General features: G+C 49.9%; 2 protein-coding genes across 2 annotated transcripts in view; both read right to left on the bottom strand.

Moving 5' to 3' along the window:
- SEC14L5 (SEC14 like lipid binding 5) overlaps positions 1–3,202 on the bottom strand; it is a 39,977-nt gene extending 36,775 nt beyond the window's left edge. Inside the window, exon 1 of the mRNA XM_084216883.1 lies at positions 3,153–3,202. The gene's annotated coding sequence lies outside the window, so the exon portion shown is untranslated. The remainder of the gene's footprint in view (positions 1–3,152) is intronic.
- Positions 3,203–9,969: 6,767 nt separating this feature from the next.
- Positions 9,970–19,455, bottom strand: part of LOC311160029 (syntaxin-binding protein 4-like) — a gene marked incomplete at both ends in the record, with an annotated part of 47,704 nt that continues 38,218 nt past the window's right edge. Inside the window, 10 exons of the mRNA XM_084216476.1 lie at positions 9,970–10,072; positions 10,830–10,887; positions 12,152–12,282; positions 13,136–13,185; positions 14,285–14,401; positions 14,839–15,027; positions 15,123–15,188; positions 15,680–15,772; positions 16,263–16,390; positions 18,380–18,476. Of these exons, the coding sequence (XP_084072602.1) occupies positions 9,970–10,072; positions 10,830–10,887; positions 12,152–12,282; positions 13,136–13,185; positions 14,285–14,401; positions 14,839–15,027; positions 15,123–15,188; positions 15,680–15,772; positions 16,263–16,390; positions 18,380–18,476 (1,032 nt within the window). The remainder of the gene's footprint in view (positions 10,073–10,829; positions 10,888–12,151; positions 12,283–13,135; positions 13,186–14,284; positions 14,402–14,838; positions 15,028–15,122; positions 15,189–15,679; positions 15,773–16,262; positions 16,391–18,379; positions 18,477–19,455) is intronic.

Below are 19,455 nucleotides of genomic sequence, written 5' to 3'. Positions count from 1 at the left end.
CAACCATCCCAAGCAGGTATTAAAAGTATGTCAGTTCTTGCACAGCTGAACACAGCAAACAGCAGCAGCCACCAAATTTCACAAAGCATCCTGTGACACACTGTGCCAACAGCACAGAGCCCTGGGAGCCTCAGCTCCCTGGGCACCCCTTTTGCTCCAGCCCACACAGCAATTCCTCTGTGAACCAAGCAGAGAGAGCTCATTACAAGCTTGGGATCCACCTGCTGGGTGCTCCAGGGAAGGAGGTGGGAGGAGGAGGGATATGGACCCCTGATGGCACTTGCTGTAACTCTGGGAGCATTCCAGAGAAATGGATTCTGAAGAAGCAGCGGTGCACCACCAGTGTGCAAAGCTCCCCCAACACAGGAGCCAGGCCTACACATCACTACACACAGCAAAGGGACAGGCAGTGACAGTGACTGGGTGTTTCCTTCTCATCCAGCATCAGCCACTGTGCACCTGAGGGATTTTCCATATGCTTGACTTCTATTCTACTATTTGTAGGAGCAGCTTACTCGACAGAATACAGCCAGATGGTTGGAAAGCAGAAACTGAGTGTATAAATTAAATACACAGAAATCCCTGAATCAAACCCCCTGCCCCTGCTTCTCAGCCAGGCACAGAACTCACTCAGCTCCTTCCACACTGGAGCTGCCTGTTGGATGTGGAACTGGCAGCAAATGACTTTATTAACTTCTCCCACCTGTGGTGGCTGCTTTTCATCTCGAAGAGAACTGAGCAGGTTTTTTTGTTTTGTTTTTGACAAAGAACTGCTGAAAATAGCAGGATTCTTGACTTCCTCAAATACCATTGCACCATGTGAAAGCCAGCTGTGGCACCCAGCTAAGCTGATATTTCCAGTTAGAAAAGGGGGACTCCACAGGGCTGCATTCTTTCCTCCTGCCTTCTAGAGAAAGGTGGAGAGAAAGGTGTGTGACATTTCCTCTGCCTGGGGCCCCTTTCACTTGGGGAGATACTGTAATTGATGCTTCACACACAGAATAACAACACAGTACCAAGCTGTAGGATATTTATTAGAGCTTTTTCACCTAAGAACTTAAGAACAAGTCGCTTGAAGCTTGATATAAGGAAGGCTCAAGGCAGAATACTTCCAGAGTAAACCTTTACCAGTTTTTAGAAGCAGACATCTGCTCAGGCAGGGCTTAATCCTGCCCCTGAGAAACACCTCTGGAGCAGGAGAAGCAGCATGGAGGGTGCAGGTCACTGTGCTGAGGTAGAGCCTGGGCACTGCTCCTACACCTGGCAGAGGTACCTGGAGTCCTGGCGTGGATCAAAACCAAAGACAAGCAACACAAACACCCAAACAACAACATTTATACATTTCTGACCACATAATAAGGAAGTCTTTTTGACTGAAGGGAAGAGGGAAATGGAACAGTGTCCAGCACTCTGCTCTCAGAGCTGTTTCTCTTCCATGTGTGTATCACAACAAGCTCCATGCCCAATATTTCCACACATCCATCTCATAAGGTAATTTCCTCACCAAAGAATCACCATGGAATGTTTATGCACAGCAATACGTTAACTCCTTGATATTTGCCAGCCTGCAGCAGGAGATAAGCATTCCTGAAGTAAACCCCGCATTCTTCACCTTACTACTCCACAGGAAGTCATACCACATCCCTTTATCCATCCAGTGTAGGAAACAGTTCAATTCTCAAACACAATTTAAGAGCGGGAGACACAGAATCGTGGAATGGTCTGGGTTGGAAGGGACCTTAAAGCCTATCCTGTTTCCCCCCCTGAAATGGACAGGGACATGTTCCACTATCCCAGCCTGCTCCAAGCCCAATCCTACCTGGCCTTGAACACTTCCAGGGATGGGGCAGCCACAGCTCCTCTGGGCAGCCTGTGCAAGGGCCTCATCACCTTCCACCCCTTGTCCCCAGTCCCTCTCCAGCTCTCCTGGAGCCCCTTTAGGCCCTGCAGGGTGCTCTGAGGTGACCCTGGAGCCTTCTCTTCTCCAGGTGAGAACCCCAGGCTGGCTCCAGAGGAGAGGAACTCCAGTACTTGAGGCATCTCCATGGGTTCCTCTGGACCCACTTCAAAAAGTTCACATCCTTCTTCTGCCAAGGACCCCATGCTTCAGTTTAACACGTAAATCAAGAGCAGAGCCAGGCAGAAGCTCACTCGACAGTACAACAAAGCATCAGCAAACTGTTTCAGCATGCCTTGAGTTAAGTCTGCAGCTGTATTTTCCTTTAACAGAGGCTGGCTGTCATCAGCCCCACCAGACAAGTGGTGCCATCAACACAAGCACCTTCTCTCCACCTACAGACCAATTGTACTGCTTGGAGGAGTTTAGCCAAGTGACCCAGAGAATATACTTGGTTCACCTTGAAGCTGACTTGAAAACACGGAATCACAGAATGGTTTGGAGGGGACCTTAAACCCCATCTCATTCTAGCCCCTGCCAAGGGCTAGTTCTAGCCCCACCACCCCAGGTTGCTCCAAACACGGTCCGGCCTGGCCTTGGGCACTTCCAGAGATGAGGTAGGAACAGCCTCTCTGGGCAACCTGTTAAATCCATCAATGGATAACAGCCATTGATTAGGGTCACTCTTTGAGTTTATAAATACTTCAGGGCGAGTTTCAGGGTGGATCTGTTGAACCCCGAGCCCCGGGGAGCTCGGCGTGCCCGGCTCTCCGGAGCCGCTGGGGCTGGTGCCGGGGTCCCACTCGCAGCCCCCTCCATGCACGGCCCTCCGGGAGCGAGGGCCCTCCGCCTGCCGCGCTCCCCCGGCACCACAGACCCGGCAACTTCAGAACCGCTGTATTTCGTCCTTAGACCCCAAGGGATCCCCCGCCACCCCGAGCCCACCGCGCGGGTCCTCATCGGCTCGTCCCCTGATCCCAGGATTAAGACTAAAATTTCCCCGTGTCCGAAGGAGAGCGGCTCCCGGCGCCCCCACACCCACCCACCGCCCCCGCTCCGCCGCCTCACGACGAGCCCGGCCAGACACGCGAGGCAGGAAAAGCCTCACACCCACCTCCTCTCCCGCCCCTCCCTCACACGGCGGCCCCGAGAGACCCCCGGAGAGCGCTGCCCACCGCGGCCGCCTCCCATATCCCACACCCAGATTCCCGAGCCCGTTCCCGGTTCCCCTCCCGCCCGTCCCGTTCCCCCTCACCGCGGGCGCGGCGCAGCCCGGCCGGACCCATCCCGCTCTCGGCGGCTCCCGCGGCTGCGACGGCCCCGCCCCCTGCCGGCCCCGCCCCCCGCGCGGCCCCGCCCCCGCAGGGCGCTGTCCATTGTGCTGCGGGGGCGCGGGCAGGCCCCGCCCCCCTCACGTGCGGCCCCCCCGCGCCCCCCGCCGCCATCTCGCTGAGGGGCGGGCGGGTCGCGGCCGTGAGGGGACTGCGCTCCCCGATGTCCCGCCTGACGCTGCCCTCTGGCAGTGGGAAGCCGTTCCCCCTTGGCCTGTCGTTCCATCCCAAGTCCCTCTCCAGATCTCTTGCAGCCCCTTTAGGCACTGGAAAGGGCTCTGAAGTCTCCGCGAAGCCTTCTCCAGGTGAACACCCCCAGCTCCCTCAGGCTGTCCCCACAGCAGAGCTGCTCCATCCCTCTCGTCATCTTGCTGCCTCCCCTGGACTCGCTCCGGCAGCTCCTTGTCCTTCTGAGGACTCCGGACCCGGCACGTGTCCAAGTGGGGTCTCGTGGGCAGAAAAGGAGAATAACGAGGGCTGTGTGTGGAGATGGGCTCACCCCATCCCACAGAGGGGTCACAGCAACCACCCTGCCAGAGCTCCAGGAGTGCTCGGACAACGCTCTCAGGCACAGGGTGGGATTGTTGGAGTGTCCTGTGCAGGGCTGTGTTGGACTGGATGATCCTGATGGGACCCTTTCAGTTCAGGATATTCCCTGTTTTTATGATTCTCCCCCAGCTGGCACCTGCCCTTGAGGAGGAGGAACCTTCTTGGGTCAGGGCAGGAGGAGGCAGAGCCACAGCTCCCAAACACAATCTAATCCTGCTCATCCCAGGGTAGATCAGAGCAAAGGGACCTGCTCACCTCAGCCCTTTACTCTAGCACTGCACTTTATTTTTTGATTTACTACATGATTTATTACACACCTGTGAACCCATTCCTTGAGCAAATATTCCCCAAACTGTACTGTGTGATGAGGTAGAAGGGGATCACCCAGACAAGTGACATTGAGAAGGACACTGGGAGACATCCTCACCTCTCAGCTTCCCCTCTCCCACCAGCTCTGGAAGCCTGTGCAGTGTTTGGTGAATCCTGGGGGCTTTGCAGCTCAGCGTGAGTGGTCCCTGTTTGTCAGGCCATGTGCTGGGCAGTTGTCACCATTCAGGGACAGTCCTTGGGGACGTGGCTCTGTGGAGGAAATGATGCCAACACTGCCTTTTTTGGGGTGTCAAAGAGTGCCTGGGCAGCTGGTCCTGAGGTGGGAGAGGTGTGTGGCACCAAAAGTGGTGGAGGAGAGGGATGTGGGACACTGGCTGGGGAATGTTTTGCACCTTTAGAGCCTCCTTTCAGGTTCTCCCTAAGGACCAGCTGCCCCTTTGCCTGCTGATATTGAAGTAACATCACATTTACTGCCGCTTTGTCTTTTCCTGCCTCCTTATCACTTCCAGCTGTGGAGTGTCCCCTTATCTGGGCAGGCATTTCAGGAAGCTGCAGTGCTATTTCTGATCAGCAATATTTCCTGAAATGTTCTGCTATCTCAGACTGAGGACACCAGCCTGACAGTGCTCAAAAACAACCATTGACCATCAAATGTCAGAGCTCCCAGGGCTGCAGCCTGTGGAGCCAGAGCACTTTTCCTGAAGACCTTTGCAGCACAACTTGGCATCAAAAGCCACAAAGTTACTCAAGGCCTACAACATCTAATTTATATAGATATATTCAGAATAAACCCAAAATGTATTTCTTTATAAATAAATATTCTGAATTTCCCATCACAGTGCAACTTTCTCTTTTAAAGAAGTTGTATGTCTCTTCTGTTCCTCATTTACTGCTAAATTTCCTCAGAGAAAACAGAAGAAAAAATGAAGCACTATTTCCATCTTCTTGCTACGGAATTTACACCAGCCTGTAACTACTCTGTGCCCTAATTGTGGCTGCTTCCCTTTTGTTCAGGTCATAAAAGCTGGATGAGATTTTGGTGGGTCCCAATCCATATTTTTCTCTGCTGTGCAGCCCTGACTATAATTCCTATTTTCCAACATTGTTTTCTCCTGCTGCCAGAAGGTCACCTTGGCATTTTCCAGTGGCAGTAGGCTGCCTTTTCCCCTGACACAGGCCAACTCTCCAGGGCATTCCCAAGAGCCCTGACTATCCTCCCAGCTACCAGGACTGGGTGTTTACCTCAAGGGCTGGCACTGACCCTCAGGTTTTTCTCATGGGAGCTCCTCAGAAAGAAGTTCTCACCCCCCAGCAGCCCAGCCCAGGAACTCCTGCAGTTAGAAAGGAGAATGTCTTCCAGGAAGGACAGCTGGTCTGGAGATATCATTCAGCCCCCACTTCCCCCATTACAAGGGCATTTCACTTCAAATTCTGCTTTTGTCTCAACTTCTCTTCCTCATCTGGTGGCATAAATTAAAAAACTCAACAGCAATTCAAATGCATTGGCATGTCATGTGCAGGAAAAAAGGTTGTAGGGATTGTTCATGGTATTGTTATTCCTATTTACCTCATGAAGAAAGCAGCTGAAAAAAGTTGTAAATGAGGTCTGTGGCAAAGCTGCAATCAGCAAGGGCAGGAAGTTCAGTGGTTTGTGATGGAGGTGCTGTGGTAACTCGGCCCTGAGCAGGGGGAGGATCCCTGAGGGAAAGGAAAAAGCAAAGGCAGCTTCACACCTCCAGCCCAGCCCTTCCTGCAGTGTCACTCTGAGGAGCTGCTGTCCAACAACGCTTAGAAAATCAGCGCTGCTTAAACATTAAAGGCTTGCTTTAAAAATTCAGCAGTAAAGTTCACCTGCCTTTTAGAGCCCATTTAAGCAGTGTGGAGGTGAATTCCACTCTCTAAACGTGGGCTGCAGTCCAGGGGTCACAGTGGAGCTGAGAGGAAGAGGCTCCCCACACAGCCTGCAGCGCTGGGATAGGCACAGCAGCCTCCTACCCTGCACTGTTCTGGGCTGGAGCTCACCTCTGCCACCTCCACACCTCGGTAAAGACACCTTTTGAGCACTTCATCTCGCTCTGTTTCACTAGAGCTGAGCAAAAGCTGGATCTGCTGTTCTGAGAGCCAGGAAAAGCTGAACCATGGAGGCTTTCTTGACTGAAAGCAGAGCAGCAGTACCCAACGCCACAGCACTCACTGACCCCCTCGTGCCAGGAGGTTGTCCCACATCCCGTGGATCCCTTCGGGCTTTTTGGTGCAAACCTGAGATGAAATGTGCTACCCAAGGTCACCCAGCAAGGTGGCAGAGATGAAACCGGAGAGCAGCAGGCTGAGATTGGGTTCCTTTCCCCGTGGGACTGCAGATGAACAGTGTGCTAATGGCTCTGTTACATTCACCTTCCAAGACAATGCCGGAGCTCCCTGCCCCGCCTTCCCTGCTCCAGCAGCTTTTGAAATGGATGTTCCAATCTTGGTTTGGTTTGTTTTGTCAGGCAGAGGGGCTCCCACCCTCTGACCTACCGGCAGCTAAGAACTGAATTTCTGCTTTGTATAAGAGAAATACAAAATAAACCCATCGCATCACTAATATCACATCACTTCCAGCTCAACAGCTGATCCTGCTCTTTAAATGCATCTTTTTGAGTTTATCACCTGCAGTGTGTTGACATGCCCTCTTAACGGGGGTCTCTCTGCATTTTGGCTCATAAAATATTTGCCATATTCCAGCTTATTATGGAATCATGGAAACACAGAATGGTTTGGGCTGGAAGGGACCTTAAAGCTCATCCAGTTCCATGCCCTGCCACGGGCAGGGACACCTTCCATCATCCCAGGCTGCTCCAAGCCCCAGTGTCCAACCTGGCCTTGGGCACTTGCAGGGCTGGGGCAGCCACAGCTTCTTTGTGCCAGGGCCCCACCACCCTCACAGGGAAGTCTTTCCTGATATCTAATCTATACCTGCTCTCTGTCACTGTGAAGAATTCTCCTTTGTCCTGTTACTACATGTTCGTGTAAAAACTCCCCCTCCATCTTTGGTGTAGGATCCCTCCAGGATCTGGAAGGCCAGTCAGGAAGATCTAATACCATTCAGGTCTCATTTTTATCACAAATACTCCTTCTCATTTCTGTGCAGTCATTCTGGGACCCTCCAAGGCACATTCTCTGAGACAAACACAGCACATTGTGACAGCAGCACATCTCCACAACCTTACAAGCAAGCCAAAAGTATTGCAAATTAACCCAGAATTCAGCTCTCTTGCAGAGTGCTAGACAGGCCCTGTATGAATAAAGAAGACCCTATTTAAATAACTTCTCTTTCTGTGCTGTTTGTTCCTTTATGCATTTCCCCTTTTGCCTCTTGGTAGTTCTGTGAGGAGATGTCACCCTGTGCCTTGCTGAGTTCTGCCTGATTCCCCTTGCCTGGGAGTAAAGCCTGACACAAGTTTGTTATTCTGGGTCACCAAAATCAGTGTCACCCCCAGGAGCACAGCTCTTGTCAGAGCTTAGCTCTGAGCACTGCTCTGCAGAGGTGGTGTTGGAACAGCAGGGTTAACAGAGAGGGAAGTCAGCTGGGCTTGGAGCAAAGGCACAGGAATATGGTAAATTCAAAGGAAGTACTGAAACCAGCTGAGAAACATGAAAGCTTTGGGAAGCATGCAATGCTTGACCCTTGTTCGACTTGAGGCTCTCCAGTGGCTGCTGGGAACATGGAGGATTTCCTTTCCAGAACCAGTGAGCTGAAAGCACAGAGCTGTTGGGGCTATTTAAAAGGTTGAGAACTTCACAGCTCTTTTGGAAACAGACAGTTCAGGAGACCCCAAATACAATGGCTTGGAGCAGCATGCCCTTCTTTCACCCCTTGCCAGGTACCAGCACCAACCACACAATGCATATTTTATCCAAACCCTCACCCACTGTGATGCTTTAATACTAAATCTTCTTTCTTGGGACCTTAAATACACATCTATGGAATAACACAGACTGTGGAAGCAGCATCAAGAGTTTCTCTTTCAGGCCATGTAACTGGTCCCTGCTGGTCCCTGCTGGGTCTGGGCCTTTCCAGCACTCAAGGAGGTGGAGTTCAGAACTCATATTTTGAGAAAAGTATTCCATGACTGTCAGAGATGCTACTGAAACTTCTGTGGATTTCCACAACAGATTGTTGATTTTCTGATTAAGTGCAGCCTAAACACGTGTGTTTTCCCCATAACTTTGCCCTTTTCTCCCAGGTGTCTCAAGTGACATTGGGTATATGAAATAACACAGCACAACCCAAGACCTGCTCCTTCCCAAAATCCTGTTTGTGCTGTTCCCTGACAAGTGTGACAAGCAGTGGCTGGAGACATCTCCCTAGGATGTCACCTCCAGCCAAACGCTTTTGGAGAGACCCTGCCAGGAGCAGATTGGGATCTGCTGGTTAACCCCAGGGGAACTGGAGGTGTTTTTCCAGAGCCAGGGTACACCAGACTGGTGAGACTGGATTTTGCTGTGTGTGCCTCTTACCTGTCTGTGTAACACAGGAGATGAGAACAAAGCTCTAGGGCCAAACCCACAGGTAACACCAGGATTTGCTATCATTCCATCACAGCAGAGAGCACTGGGGAATGAGCTATTAAACAAGATATCCCAAAATGAATATTTTCTCCTTCCTGGGAATATTCTTTGTAAGCAGTCCAAAGGGTTATGTCTCCTTTTAAAAGAAGTCCTTTAATTTATATTCTGAGGTATGCACTCCCAAGATTTAATTTACCCCAAGCTATGAAATTAAGCTTACCCAAAATTTCAGACTGGTTATTTATGTGATGTATTCCACCACACACTTGCTGGTTTAGCAGTGCAGTGATACCTTGAGTGCAGGAGATACTGGTGAGGGTCATGATTTTGCCTAAGCCTTTAATTTAGACAATAAAGGATCCGCATTCTTTGAACCCCCACAAAGAAGATTTGAAGTAATCTTAACAAATTATTTGTAAAAGCCAGATTGTATCCCATTTTCCTGCAACTTCTCAATGCATCTCCCCAGGAGCTGCCAAAATAAGAGGGAGGAAAAATGGTCTCAGGCTGTGTGTTTGTCTGCGAGATGCTGAACACAGCAGCTGCAATCAGAACCCAGAGAGCAAACTCCTTGTGAGGAGTGTTTCCATTTTATTTTCCAGACCTCTGCCCATCTCAGATCTGATCCCCATGCACTGCTGTCCCAGTCTTGCATCATGTGGATCTCAGTTCCCAGTGACACCAGGACCTTTACTGAGCTATGTTCACTATGCCCACTATGTCCCGCCCTGCGTTCCAGGGAGGGCTCGCTGTCCACACTGTGACCGCAGCACCCTGCTGCCTGTCCTGCTCTCTGGCCAGCAACTGCCTGAGCTGCTGCTTCCCACTCCAAGCACTGCAGCTGGGATAAGCTATACAAAAAGAATAAAAAGAGAAGTACCTATCCCAAGACAACTAGGACACTAGGGATTAAGCTGCTTTGATTACAGTCACTAAATAGACTTTGGTTTTTCATCTGAAATACCAAAAGGGATCTGTTGGAGACCCCTGAGTCCCTCAGGTACATTCATGCTACCCAGAATACAAGCTCTAAAAGGCTGCCACAGAAATCCAGGCCTCTGTAGCCTCATGAGAATATTTTTCCTATAAAGCTGCAAAACCGTGAGCAAAAAGCCTTGTATGATAACTCGGAGGTAGACGCGCAGGGGAGGTTGCTGAAAAAGTCTTGGATAGTTAGGAAGAATGATTCTTGTGTCAGAAAGCTTGTTCTCAGTCTGCTTGGCCTGGAAGCTGAGGTGCCTGGGGGGTGTCTTTCCCATCTCCCATGGGATGGATGGCTGTGGTTTGGAGCACCACCAAGCCGTGGGATATTTATGTCGACTTCTTAGGCAGTTCTGTTGGGCTTGGTGGCTGTGGTTGGTCACTCTTGGTCTGGCCTGCAGGAGGGGGCCACGTGGTCTTCTGATGAAGGTGGCTGGAAAGGAGAAACATGCCTTAGGTAGTTTGGGAGAAGGTCACAGAGGGTAATGTGAAGACAGCACTCGTTATTTAGGAAAGAAGAGGAAGCCACAGATCTTGCCTGGTTAGACTGCAGGCCGCCTGTTTTGTCTGAAAATGCTTTTCATAACCTTGAAATTACCATTTGCAAATGGGTACTTTGTACCTAAACAAAAAACTGTGCTGGCAGATCTTCAGGTTGAGTTAAGCTAAGAAAGCAGTAGGAGATATTTAGGTCTCAAAGTGCCCTTTCAGATAACTTTAGGAAATAGCTCTGTTAAATACAAGCAGTTTAAGAAGTTTCAGGGAAATTTAACAGTTTAAGGTCCAAACAAAGCCATGTCATCCTGCTTTCCTTGTCTGGAGCTTCACAGCATCTCGATATCACAGCATAAAAAAATTAACATATTCAGTGATGCTTTTTCCCTTGCACAGAGTGCACTATAAAAATGCTGGCTAGACAAGCCACAGAACCACAAATTCCCATCTGGCCTGAAGGAAAACCAGCATTTTATAAAGCAAAAGAGAAATCCAGGAATTCACATCATGCAGGGCGGGAAGTCTCTTTCTAGGAATTTCACAGTATTTCTCTGTCATGGCCATCTGGAGGCCTCTCCTAGACTGATCAAAAGTCGTCAAGCAACAGTTTTGGTTAAAAAACCCCAACAAAACAAACAGGAATTTTTAGTATTTGTGTTGTCCAAATTACAGACCACGGCAGTTTTGACACCTACTCATTGTAATTTGGGATTCCTTCAGCAGGCAGGCACTGGTCCCTGTCCCATGGCAGAGCTGCAGATGGAAGCACAGAGCCAAGTGTTAGTGCAGAGAACATGCCCAATGCTGCTGCATTATGATAATGCACATTTAAATGGGGCAGGAGCTCAGAAAATGCTGACAGCACTCATAAACCAGAGGTGCTCCTGAAAGGCTGCAATTATTTCCTTTGTGTCTTGTGCTTTGAGACAAAGCCAGTGTTGGGCTGTGGCCACACTGAGCTGGTGAATAGCATCAAGGAACAAGGACTGGGCACCTGTGTGGGGCTGTGCATTCACCTGGATGTGAACTGAGGAGGTCAGACACTCATTTTGTGGGGGAAGAGACAAGCAGGGTCAAATAATTGCCACCAAGAAATGTCTATGGCTTATGGACCAGCTCAGAGTCCCAGACTGGGAAAGCTAATCCAGACTCCCATGGAAATGGATGCCTGTTCCCTGGTTTGCTCACACATGTGAGGAAAAGGGAGCATGGCTGGTTTTCACTCCAAGGAAACGGGGAGGTGACTGTTCCCTTCTGCTAGCATTGCTGTAATGGTACCTGGATGGCAGAAGGAAAGTTTGGATCCTGGGTTTAAAGCTGTTTGGAAACTGGACAGGATCCAGCAAGAGAAGCCCCAGGCCTGCAGGGAGAGGCTGGGGAGGGCTGAGGGATCTGGGCTTGTTTAGCCTGGCAAAGAGGAGGCCAAGAGGCAACTTCACCACCCCCACTACTACGGCAGGGGCAATTAAAGGCTGTGGAGCTGAGCTGTTTTTGGCAGTGCTGCCAGTGTAAGTGGGGACAGTGGCCACAGGCTGCCCCTGGGGGAGCTCGGGCTGGGTGCTGGGAAGATCTCTGTCACAGAGCAGTGAGGGAACACCATCCAGGAAGGCTGTGGATCTCCATCCTGGCTGGCTAAACCCCTGCTAAACTGCAGATCCCCTCTACTGGGATGGCCCTACCTGGAGCAGAAGATCTGATCTCCAGCAATCCCTTTCAACCAGCATTTCAGTGATTCTGTGAAACCCTCCTCCTGCCTGTTAGGGTTTTTCCCCTGGATAAACACCTTTCCTCTGGCCCTGGGCACAAGACTTTGACTCCATACCCTGCGAGTCTGCATTGCAGATTCACAGATGAGTCACATGGATGCAGGGTAATTACATCTCAGTGAGCATGAGAGGATGAAGGAGGCTCAACTGGTATGGAAAAATATGGAAGGTGCTGGAAACTGCCAATAACACTGGCAGAGATCCCCGAGACTTGCTGGGATTCAGCTGTCTGCAGTTAATTTGGTGCTTACCGTCCTTGTTGGAGAGGATTGGTGCTAACAGTTCTTTAGCTTCTGAGAGCAAAAGGTCAACAAGATCTGAAGGTGGAAGAGATGTGTCTGAGACTGCATCTGTTTTATCCTCTTCTGTTTCATGGTTGACGCTTATAAATACGGAAAGTGCCATCAATACTTCTATCAGAGAATGGGCATTGACAATCCTGGCCAGCCTCTCAGGAAGGATCTGCTACATAAATTCTGTGTGTTTGGGGGGTTGCATCTCCATCCCTCCGCATTCAAGTGTCTGTTAGACACACTTGCATTGCTTTGTTACAGAAAAATAGCAAAGTATTCTTTAGAATTTGTCAAAAGCATTTCCCCCACATTATATTAGAAATAACCAACTTGGAAACTTAAAAACTGATTTCCATCCCTCTTAAAAACTGGCTTTTAAAGGGACTGGTCATTATCAATGGGACAGTGACTTCTCAATGATTTAATCAGTTAAAAACACACATAGAGTTGTGATACATTTATGCCCAAGTGATATGAGATAGGCTCAGGTTGGAGGGGAGTCCAGAAGCCTAAGCTCTGTTTCTGCAGCCATTCATGCAGCTGAGAGTCTGGAGAGCTCCTTGCTTACACTTTGTCTACTCTAACTGCTGATAAAAAAGGATGTGGTCCTGAAGCCAAAACCTGGTTTATGTTTGGAAAAGCAGGTGGATCAAAACTCTGCTGCTCTGAAACAACCTGCTTGGGGTCTCTGCTGACAAGAGCAATTTAACCCAAGCTGAGTTTCAGCTCCTCACTCCCAAAAAAAGCCTGAACAGAGGCCCAAGTCCCCCAGTACCCACCCACCAGCAGCCTACAGATCATCTTTCTCCCATGGTTTCACTTCCAAAGTGAAAGTATGTTTGGAAACTCTGGGTAGGTTACGTGTGAAGCACCTTCCCCAGAGAAAGGTCAGAAAAGGACATTTCATGTTGCTGTTCACCATTCCCAGAAGCCATCTCCTACCTTTTCTCATCTGGTAAACGACTGTGTGTGCTCAGGACCTTGTAAATGTTCTGTCATGCAACAGAAAAAAAAAAAAAAAAGGTTTCAAACTTGTAGGAATGAATAATTCCTGAGAACAAACCCCATGGGTTTTTCCTGATGATCAGATTTAATATGACAGTAATCAGCTTCTGCTTATTCATTGCCCTTGAAGCAAATATCTCAAGGCCTTTTGCAGCTCAGGCAGCATTCATGAATTTACAGACACATCTGAATTCTGCATTTTAATATCACTGCTAAAATGTATGAAATGCAACACAAAAATCCTCTTCCAAGGAATAATTTTGCAGGCTGCATTTTAGTGATCATTGCTGCCAGCAACCCCTGGCTCCTGGGTTGGACCTGCACGTGTAAGCTCTCATTACCATGCACTTCTCCAACACTGCTGAGGGGTGGAGAGAAAAAGAAGACATTTTGCTCCAGTGCTCAAAATCTTGTGATGTTTGACCCTGGGGTCAAGTGAGATATATTTCCAAAGCCTGACCCCAAACTGCACAGGCTCTAGCACATAGTGCTGAAGCTCTGGAGGCATTTAATTCTGTCTCTGGAGCAGAGGACACAGCATCTACATTTCCTTTTGCTCCACTGTTTCTGCTTGATTTCAAGAGTTCTTGGGACAGGCCCACCAGTAGCCATAGCAGACACACTGACTACTAATGCTTCCCATGCTGGCCAGTTTATTAATTACACATACATGTGGGGAATGAAGTGGAAAACCTGCCAATTGAAAGACTAAACTGTGAGATTTTGCAGGAAGTCCAGGGGGAAAAGCACCGGAGGAGCAAAGCCACTCTCCAGGTTCCTATTTATAGAGCTATAGCAAGGGAAGGTGAGCAGGGGTGATTTTGACAGCCTCAGCACAGGGAGCCAGGAAGAGCAGAGCCACCAGCAAAACCTGCACCGTGGAGTTTGCATTGCTCCCAGGGGTATGAGGAGATCTGAGCTCATTCCCTGCTTCCTCCTAACCAACAGACAGTGACTTTTTTGGGTAAGAGAGGAAAAAAAAAACCCTCTTGCTTATGGAGCAGGAAGCTGATTGGACTTGCAAAACCACCCTGAAGGAAAGAGGCCGTGGTGATGCTGCAGCAGCAGGGCAGGTCCACACCTCACCTGCACAAACAGGAGCAGTTTCCTATTGCAGATCTCCAGGCGCTTCCGTGAGACTTCAGATTTTCGTAGCTGGCCATCAGCCAGGGACAGCTGCCTCTTCAGCTCCAGGATGTCCTCCTGAGGCAGGGACACAGGAGGAGGAGAAAGGGGGTGGTGATGCTCCAGCCTTGGCTTTTGGAAACAACAGTTTGTGGCATTTGCTACAAGCAAGAGCAGTGTTGATTGGGAAGGGACAGTGGAAATTATGCAAATTCTAACACAGATCCAGAGACTGTGTTGGCCTTGTGGTCCCACACAGCAAATATTTCAATTTCTCCTGTGTAAATAGAGGGAAGGTAACCTTAGTTGTGGCTGCCCCATCCCTGGAAGTGTCCAAGGCCAGGCTGGATGAGGCTTGGAACAACCTGGGATAGTGGAAGGTGTCCCTGCCCATGGCAGGAGGTTGGAATGAGATGAGCTTTATGATCTCTTCTGGCCCAAATCATTCCATGACTCTATGAACCCACAGAAGAAGAGTCTGAAGGGTTGTGGGTTTTTCCAGGGGGTTGCATTACCTCTATTTCAGAGACGTGCTTTGCTTTTTTCCCTGCCAGCTGCATCTTCAGTTCTGCAATTTCAGCCTCCAGCAGGTGGATCACTTCCTCGTAGTCCTGCTCGGCGCTGTGGGCCTGTCTCTGCACCACCTCGGCCATCTGCAGTTTGCTGTGCAGGCTCCGGTTCTCCGACAGGAACCCCAGCGCCTTCTGCAAGCACCAGGGACTTCTGATGAACACACCATGTCCCCCTCAGCTGCCAAGCCCCAAACCCACCCCAGCACCCCAGAAATCCCCTCACTAACTTGGTTCAGCCTCTGAAGCTCATCCTCCATCGACTTCTTGCTGCTCTCCACTTCTCTCAGGAGAGACTGTGGGAAATATTTTCACCAGATTAGAAGCAACAAATGACAGGATATTTTCTAGAATGCCCCCACCCACCACAAGATTATTTTACAGAAGTTCTGTGCACTTTGCCCCCCACAGGGAGAGCTTTTAGAGCTGTGACCTGCAGAATTCCACCTGGACACAGCTGAGGTGCTCGCAGCCAGGTGAGGGTGAGAGGACAGGTGCTGCTTCTGTTAATCACACACTGGAATTCTTAATGAGAGCTGCTTTTAAAATATATTAGCTCCCTGCTGAGAAGGGACTGCATGCTTTGAGTACAAATAAGTTTTCCTTTGAGGCTGAGAGTGAGAAAGAGGCAATTAAGGAGAGTGAAGGGTGAGAGGCTCCTGTGTGACGAGGAATGCACAGAATGCAAACTGGTGACTTCTCCAGAGGGTACAGGCCACCCCATTACCCCCAGAGAGCTACAGCAGAACACCCCAGCCAAGAAATCTGCTCTGAGGGGAGGCTCCACCTTCAGCCTGCGGACTTCGTGCCGCAGATCCCTCATCTCCAGCTGCAGCTGCTCCAGGTCCTCGCTCCCATTGCAGTTGAGAGAGTCAAAGGTCTGCAAGGAGAGGGACAGACTCATCACACATTGAATCAAAGTCGCCTAAAAAAGGAGTCAGCATTTTTATGCAATAGCTCAAAAGGCACATTAAATAATTCAGCTCCAGGATGGTTCATTTTGCCCCACAGAATTTTACTCTCTGATCCCCATCATTGCTGATATAGCTGAGCTAGAGTGAATATTCACACTGTGAACCAAAGGAAATTACTTAGAATTGATTAATTATGGCTATTTCTCCTTCTGCATAACTGCCAGGCTGCCTCTTCATATTATCCCATAGATATTGTTATTTCCTTATTAAAAATGAGAAGTTTGAGGTCTTTTATAGAAATTCCTATTAAAAAATGATAAATGAATAGTTCTGCCTTGTCTTTCTAACTCTAGAACAACCAGAAGATGGTAATTTAGCTTTTCCCATCTCAGAATTTCATGTATTACATGTAGAAGATCTGTGGATTCAATGTAGCAGAGCTTTGGGGTGACTCACAGGGGAGTGAAAAGCTGATGTATCCAGCAAATTGGCCACTTCGTGCTGAGTGAAGAGCACAGAGCTGGAATCCAGACCAGCCTCGTCCAGCTCCTCCTGCATCAGATCCCTGAGTGCTTGGAGAACATCTGTGAGAAACAAGCAGTTTTTACCAGGCTAAAAGAAAAAAATGCTGTGGGTTAGGAGAAAATGCCACTGATTTTGGGGCCATCCACTGGTGCCAAACAGGGTTTAGAGATGCCAGACAGGTTTCTCTCATGAACCTCCTATTGTCAGCAATCCCATCAAGCTTAAATGAGTTGTTGACAGCATTTATCAGACTCCTGTTTCTTATCCAGGTGAAAAAGTGACATTTTTAAAACCCAGAAAACTCCAGATATTTTCACAGGGGACTTTTCACGACTGTGATTCTGAAAGTTTTAAAATTTTAAGCTAAACCCACATTTCCCTGACCAAAGGCACCTGCTGACCATTTCTCACGTTGCTGATTTAAACAAAAACACATCTCAGTGAGTTCAGTACTTAGAAAAGGTGCTAAACTTACAAGTCTGAAAATCCACATTAATTTTGCTTTCAGACATGAAGGAAGGCACAGCAGAAGGGGCTGCGTGGGACAAGTGGGAACCATCAGAGAGGTGGCACCAGGGTCCCAGAGCTTCCAGTCACAGAATCACAGAAACATGGAATGGTTTGGGCACAAAAGGACTATAAAGATGATCTTATTCCAACCCCCTGCCATGGCAGGGACACCTCCCACTGTCTCAGGTGGATCCATACCCTGTCCAGCCTGGCCTGGGACACTGCCAGGGATCCAGGGGCAGCCACAGCTGCTCTGGGCACCCTGTGCCAGGGCCTGCCCACCCTGCCAGGGAACAATTCCTGATTCCCAATATCTCATCCAGCCCTGCCCTCTGGCAGTGGGAGCCATTCCCTGTGTCCTGTGCCTCCATCCCTTGTCCCCAGTCCCCCTCCAGTTCTCCTGGAGCCCTTTCAGGCCCTGCAAGGGGCTCTGAGGTGTCCCCCAAGCTGGAGACAGCTCTGCAGGTGGGGTCTCACCTGAGGGGGCAGAATCCCCCCTCCTGCTGCCCATACCAGGGCTCAGCCCAGCACAGGGGTGGGGGTTCTGGGTGCTCACAGCCAGGGCATGTCCAGCTCTCATCTCCCAACACCCCAAATCCTCTCCCAGGACTGCTTTCCATCCCTTCCAACCCAGCTTGGATTTGTGCTTGCAACTGCCCTGACCCAGGTGCAGAACATGCACTTGGCCTTGTTGAACTTCATGAGGTTCACTTGGTCCTACCCTGCAGCCTGTCCTGGATGGTTCCTGGGCTGCAGTAGGAGCCAGAATCTCTCTGCAACAGCAGCACATTTGCTAAATCCCCCCAATCATCCTTTTTTTTCTGTTTCCACAAACTACAACTCCAGTCAGCCATAGGAGAGGGCCGTGGTTCTGTGTCCCATCCCTCCCTCTGCACAAAACATTGATCCAGATGCCTTGTGACTGCTCTCTCTGCTGGGGACATTGCTGATGGTTTTGGATTTTTGCTGAAAGCCTTCTGGGGAGCAGACCCTGTGGGCCAGCCAGGCTCTGGAAGGCCACAGAAAGCAGAACTTTCATTTTCTGCATCTCCTCTGGCCAGCTCCTGCTAGGAAAGCTGGGATTTTAAGGAAAGTAAACTCTTGCACCAACTTTCTTTTAGTCTGAATTTACCCATGATAGGACAATGGGAATGGCTTTAAACTGACGGGCAGTAGGTTTAGATTGGATGTTAGGAATAAATTCTTCCCTGTGAGGGCAGTGAGGCCCTGGCACAGGTTTCACAGTGAAGCTCTGGCTGATCCTTCCCTGGAAGTGTCCTCTTTGACAGGGCTTGGAGCAGCCTGGGATGGTGGAAGGTGACTGGTGGAACGAGATGAATTTTGAGGTCCCTTCCAACCCAACCCATTCCTGGATTCCATGACTCTACAGAATACCTTCTTTTGTGTTTGTGATTTCCCCTCTTTATAGGCTCCACCCCTACTCAGGCAGGTATCTCACCAGCCTCTTCTGTCCCTTTTTCCCTTTTTAGCTGCCAGTGAAGAAATGTCAGATCCCCCTGGGCAGAGCTCCTGCTCACCTCCATAGGCCACAGTCCCTTGCGAGTCCGTGGTCAGGCTTTGCCGGAGCTGCCTCTTCTTCTCCTCAGTCACATCCAGACCAAGGTACTGCAGAACCTTGAGCAGAAACAAGGAGCCTTTAAAAAGAAAAATACTGGAAAAGCAATCCTTTGGGATAAGCACTGGGAAGACACTTGGTGCTGGGTTTCTCCAGGCAGCATCTCGCAAAGGAACAGGATTGGAATGGATTTGCAGTCTCTCCTTTGCTGCACGTGTACAGAAATGTCTGTTCCTGCACACAGGTTCACATCCCTCCAAGAACATTTTATCTGCAATCAGATTTGCAGCTCCAATGAGTTTTCAGGACTTTTATCAAAAGCAAGTGGAGTTTCAGCAAGACTCAGCTGGCAAGAGCTCAGCCTCTCCTTTCTCTTACTGCCCAGAAATTGTGTTTGGGACCAGGAAGATAAAAGCTATTAACAGAGTGTTTCTCATGGAGAGAGGAGACATTCAAACATTTTGCTCCTGCACTGCATGTTTTGGTCTCTCATTACTCCTAATGCCCTAACTTCTACTGATATTTATCAGTTCAACCTCAGGGCAGCACACAGAAGCAGATAAGCCCGTGCAAGCCCCAGTTCCCTGCTGGCAGCAGCAACTGAAAGCTTTTAAAAGACAAAGCCGAGCTCAGCAGACTCTGGGAAAGAGCCCGAGTGGAACGCTCCCCTGTGCCAGGCTGTACTCACAGATCCTGCTCACAGCAGCTCCCAGAAATTCCCTGGGAAGGCGCTGGGGAGGGATCCTCGCTCAATTCCCAGCACCAAGTCCCTGGGATCCCTCTGCTGTCCCGTTCGAGTCCCACCTCCCGCTCCTCTGCCCGCCCCCCCTGAGCGAGGCGCTGCTGCAGGCTCTCTGACTGTGGGATGCTGGCGGGGTTGGCCGCCCCAAAGCCACCTGGGGTTGTGCCAGTCGGTGTCACCCCCCAGCTAACACAGCTCTGAAAAGCTGCGCTCCTGCCAGCCGAGAGGAGCTGCTTTGTCCCCGCGAGGAGCAGAGGTCGCTGGGCCAATGCCGCCCCGGATCCGCTTTAGGTGAG

This window comes from Fringilla coelebs (assembly GCF_963513975.1).
Source record: "Fringilla coelebs genome assembly, chromosome: 16".
Taxonomy (NCBI): Eukaryota; Metazoa; Chordata; class Aves; order Passeriformes; family Fringillidae; genus Fringilla; species Fringilla coelebs.
Note: the sequence above shows the minus strand (reverse complement) of the source record. Positions and strands in the feature narration are given on the sequence as shown.